Genomic DNA, 4920 nt, shown 5'->3' with positions numbered 1-4920 from the left:
GGCTCTGCTCAGCCTTATTTCCCAGCACAGCCCCAGGCTCACCTGAAGAAGCCCAGGACACCTAGGCGGTACTGGATGATGACCACCACCACATTCTCAGAAGCTGCCAGAAGGGATCCATCATACAGGGAAGCCATGCCTACAACCAGTGCACCACCATGGATCCATACCATCACCTGGGGAAGTACAGACAGATGCCATGTGACTTCTGCCCAGCCAAAACACTACCTGGCCTCCTCATACACTATCCACTGCTTAGGCTCTAGGCAACTACCACAGAGGACTCCAGAAAGACTGCATACCTGAGGGATGGGTCACAGACCCAAGTTCAAGCAGGTAGACCAAGATTTTCTTACTTTTGAGTTAACCACATGAATCCAAACCAGGGTCTATTACTCTCAGACCCCTTGACAAAGGAAAAAGGGGGGTTTTCTGATACTGTCATACCTAAATACTAATAAAACTGTTATTTCATTGGCCCAACAGATAAATTGCAGCTGGGCTCTTGGGTTGTTTCAAAGTTGAACTCTTGGGCATCATGACCTCTGATCTCTGGTACCAGTTGGGGTTCTGCGACTAAAAGCTAGGTGTTGCCTACCAAACCTGGCTGAGACACCCTTCGTGGTCTCCATGGCAGAAGGCTTCACAGCAGGATCTACACTGCAACAGAACCAGGCAAATCATGTCCATTCTTATTCTCCTGCAGTTTTGTTTGATTTTGTGGTGCTTGGGTTTGATGCTAGAACTTTGTGCTTGATGGGCAAATGTCTATCACTGAGCCACATCCTTAGCCAAATTCTAATCTTGGAGAAGGAATGTCCTCCATACCCAAGCTGACCATGGATTAACACTCACAGGCAGACTAGATCCCTCATGGACATGGGCAGGTGTGTAGATGTTGAGGTACAGGCAGTCTTCAGACATGGGTATGGGGATAGAAGGCATGATATTTAACAGCTTCAGACCCTCTGAATTAAAGTGATCATCTTGCAGACACCTGATGACAATGACAGACAGTTATTCCAAGGCCTCTTGTGGTCAAAACCAGACCCTGGCACCTCACCTCACCCTGTCAGTTGGCACAGTGACTATAGGGGGTGGAGTCTCCAAAGGGATAGTAAGTACTTCTGAGAGATCAGTTGTATCTGTCGCTAGGTCAGAGGTTCTTATAGGATTCACACATTAACCTGAATCTCTTCCAGAGACCTCCTCAATATCATAGAATACTTAGCATAACTCAAAGCTAAAAGAAATGTGTCTCTGCCACTCTCTTCAGCACCTAGAGCTAATTCCTTTAGGCTCCCAAGCCCTGAGCTGAGACTGACATAGTTCCTGTACCCTCTGGAGCCTAGCATGCTCATAATGGGAATCTCCTCCCCCCACAGTGCGGAGGAAAATTAGCTGAAGGATTTACATGGCAGAACCACGGCAGCCTGTCCTGGGGTTAGGACACACATTCTCCTCCAAGAGCCTGAGTTTCCCCAGTTTCCCAGAGAGCTTACATAGCAGGGTGCGAGGTTGCATCCCTCACACCGCTCCAGGGCTCAGGGGCTTCAGGGGGTGCAAACCGCAAAGGTCCTAGAGGTGGCTTGGCGAAGGGTATTCCCAGGAAGGTGTGGACCCTCGCATCGGTGCCCTCCACATGGACGAAGCTGCCCCGCACCTGCCCTGTGTTTGTGGTCCGGACAGGGCTGGCAGAGTCCTGGGCTGTGGGCAGAGAGATGCACATCAGGGTTGGAATTTCCCGGTAGCTGCCTCATACACTGTGCTTATTGCCACCTCCTTGCCACCTTCAACTCAGCCTTGTCAGGGACCCTGATCTGCAAACCTTTGCTTCAGACATGTCCTCACTGTTATACTCTCCTCCCATAACACCACTGCAATCACTGGTCTTGACCTCGGTTTGCCCAACAGGATTTTAGGGTATCACACCACATTCAGGCTGGATCTTCCAATAAAAGTGCTCATGTGCTTATAGGGGACAGTTTCCTCCAAACTAACTCTGCCAGGTCCTGTACAGTACTGAAACGATTGTAGGAAACAATTAAAAATCTCCCATCCTCAAAGATCTCTTGCTTGAGATGGCATGACATAAAGAAGGCATTTCTCCACACATTCATACAAAGAAAGATATGATGAGGAGAGCTGAGAGAAAGCGATGTAGTTGTGACCAAGTCACACGCTCTTCCTGCCTCTGGCTGGGGTCCGTGGGAGAGAAAGCCATTGATTATCACCGAATGGTCCAGATAAAACTAGGATGACCAATGTCCATTATTGTGGAAAATGGAAGATGGGCATGTGGTGTTCCTTAGCTCTTCTCTCTACCTGACAAGAGCCCCATTCAGTGTTGTGCACCATTCAGTCATCCCTGATCCTCTCTGTGCTTCATGTGCAGGAAGGTCGCAGGCACGCAGGGAGGTGTCCATGCATGCTCCGCTGCACCTGTCATCTGTACCAGATGACACCTTCCTCCTGCTCTCACAGGTTCTTCCTCTGGGCCAAAATTCAAAGAAAAAGTTAAACATCCCAAAACATTCTGGAGAGCTAATACTGCCATTCCCCATCAAGTCCACTTGTATCAGCAAGTCTAGTGACACATGGGGTAGCTAAAGACAGGGCAGCAGCCACTCACAGACAGGAAAGTTTAGTAACATCTTTCCAAGTCCAAAGATACACTCCTCTCCCTGGTAGTGCCACTTACAGATAACTTTCGAGATCAAATCTCTGTCCATTTAATTCACTGTGGCCACCAGACACTGTTGTCTGGTCTTTGTTACAACACAGAACAAAACTTGCTGCAATGGCCCTGCTTTGAGACTGGGTACACAAGTCTATTCTTAGGCAGAGTTCTGGGCAGCGCATGTAAGGTCCTGTGACCTTGATGTTCTCTTTGGAGGATCCAGCAAGTCTGAATTGGTGAAAGTGAAGTGGACCCCAACTCTTTGCCCACTTATGGCTCCTCAATAATACTGAGCATAAATCCAAGCCAAAAGAGTGTTTAAAGAGGATGCATCAGGGGCTGGGGGTTAGCTCAGCGGCACAGCGCCTGCCTGGCAAGCACAAGGTCATGAGTTTGATTCCCGGTACCAGAAAAAAAATGAAAAAAAAAAGAAGGAGGATCCATCAAACTCAGCCAGTCTTGCTGCCTAGAAGTCATGGTACCCACCAAGAGCTGGTCATTAGCAGGTAAGAAAGGAATCTAGCAGGGTGTGTTCTGGAGGTGAGGTGAGTGGTGGCTCCTCCTGGGCAGACTGGCCTGGGGAAGGGTGAGGGCAGATGGCCAGGTCCCAGGCTAGGAGGCTTTGAGTGAGAGGGTCAAAGGCTGCAGACCCACCCTGCACATGTAGCCATCGTGGTATTGGCTCCTGATAAGAGCCTGGAGACTATCTAGCAGGCACAGAGCACATCACCTTTGCCCTGGAAGCCAAGCCATGCTTTTGCCCTAGGTTAGGACATGGAGTGAAGGGAATCCAGAACTCAGCTCAGCTTTGGGACGTGGTGCCTAGGGGCTTCTGTATGTTTCAGAGACAGTGAATTTGCCTGAGGCACCTTAAGAGAATTCTAAGGGACCTCTCTGGCAAAGGTGGTACATACTTATGACCCAGTGGCTTCAGGAAGCTATTACTGTCATTGTTGTTACAGTTGAGGGCCAGAATCAGCTATTGCCACAGCTACACACACAGGGCTGAAATGCCCAGAATTCCAACTCCCTCCCAACAGGCTTCTCACCTACCTTTCCAGTACTGCTCATAGCCCTCACACTGGCCTCCCTCTGAAGTGTTGGGTGTCCTGAGCTCTAACCCATTTTCTCCCAAGGCTCACGCTGGGCACTTGCCAGTTTTGGGGGTGCTCAGTGGGCCCAGGATTCCCACAGTATAGCCTGCCATTTCCACCAGCACTTCCTTCCCTGGAACTTCACTTCCATAGTCTCAGGCTCTACCTCTGCAGTTTGCAGATGAGACCCCGGTCCTTATCACCCCCTCAGGAATCTCACCCTGGCCACAGATGAAGAGAAGCAGGAGCCCACAGGCCACAGAGTTCAGCCGGGCAGGAAACTTGTGCAGCTGCATGTCTGTTTGCAGGCCAGTTTCTATTTTGCTATGGAGCAAGCTGTTTCACCAGCGGAAAGGGGAAGCATGGACTGGCTCAGGCTGCAGTTTGAACCTGGCAGGGAGCAGGCGGAGCATGGGAGTGGGCAGGGCATAGGTGGAGCACTGAGTGGGCAGGGTACGGTGGATATTGAAGAATACACATGAGGTAGACAGAGGTCCAGGCAGCCGAGCCAGTAGGTGGAGCATGGCCACTTTTCCTCACTTTGCCTCTCTTTGACATCGCCAAAGGTATCTCTTGTCTTCTGCAGTCCTTGTGAGCCACCAGGAACCCCTCTTCTCAAAACTGAAGTCACTAATTCTATTGTCTTTGCAGTCACCAGCTGGAAGAATGTTGAGGGTGAAAAGGAGGCAACAAGAAAGTGTAACTGGAGAAGCCAGCAGTGCTACCTGAACGTGTGGGATGAATTTTCCCAAGGATGCAGAAGGCAATCAAATTTCCACTGGGGAGAATGCAAGGGCTTGAACAAAGGCAGGGAGTTGTGACTGTGCCCTTCATCCTGACAGTTCCTCCTTGCCTGCAAGACTGGGACTCAGGCTCAGACTCTCATATTTAACTGGGACCTACTTCACAGGTCCCTGCTCCCTTATTGTCCATGGTCTGAGAGTGAGTACCATTCCTTCCCTACTCAGCTTCTGCCCTGCTTTTGAAATGCACAAATGAGCCAGGCATGGTGGCAAATGCCTGTAATCCCAGCACTCGGGAGGCTAAGGCAGGAGGATCGATCATTTCAAGTTCGAGACCAGCCTGGGCTACAAAATGAGCTCAAGACCAGCCCGAACTGAATAGCGACACCCTTTCTCAAAAAAA

The 4920-nt window shown here is 50.1% G+C and overlaps 1 protein-coding gene across 1 annotated transcript in view; it reads right to left on the bottom strand.

Moving 5' to 3' along the window:
- The window catches only part of LOC102017153 (acylcarnitine hydrolase-like), a 51740-nt gene that overhangs the window by 36637 nt on the left and 10183 nt on the right, over nucleotides 1–4920 (bottom strand). Inside the window, exon 2 of the mRNA XM_013516113.1 lies at nucleotides 3995–4432. Within this exon, the coding sequence (XP_013371567.1) occupies nucleotides 3995–4070 (76 nt within the window). The 5' untranslated portion in view covers nucleotides 4071–4432. The remainder of the gene's footprint in view (nucleotides 1–3994; nucleotides 4433–4920) is intronic.

The sequence above is a fragment of the Chinchilla lanigera genome, unplaced genomic scaffold (assembly GCF_000276665.1).
Source record: "Chinchilla lanigera isolate Chin_1 unplaced genomic scaffold, ChiLan1.0 scaffold00032, whole genome shotgun sequence".
NCBI classification, from domain to species: domain Eukaryota; kingdom Metazoa; phylum Chordata; class Mammalia; order Rodentia; family Chinchillidae; genus Chinchilla; species Chinchilla lanigera.
The sequence above is the reverse complement of the archived record's forward strand: the minus strand, read 5'-3'. Positions and strand labels throughout refer to the sequence as shown.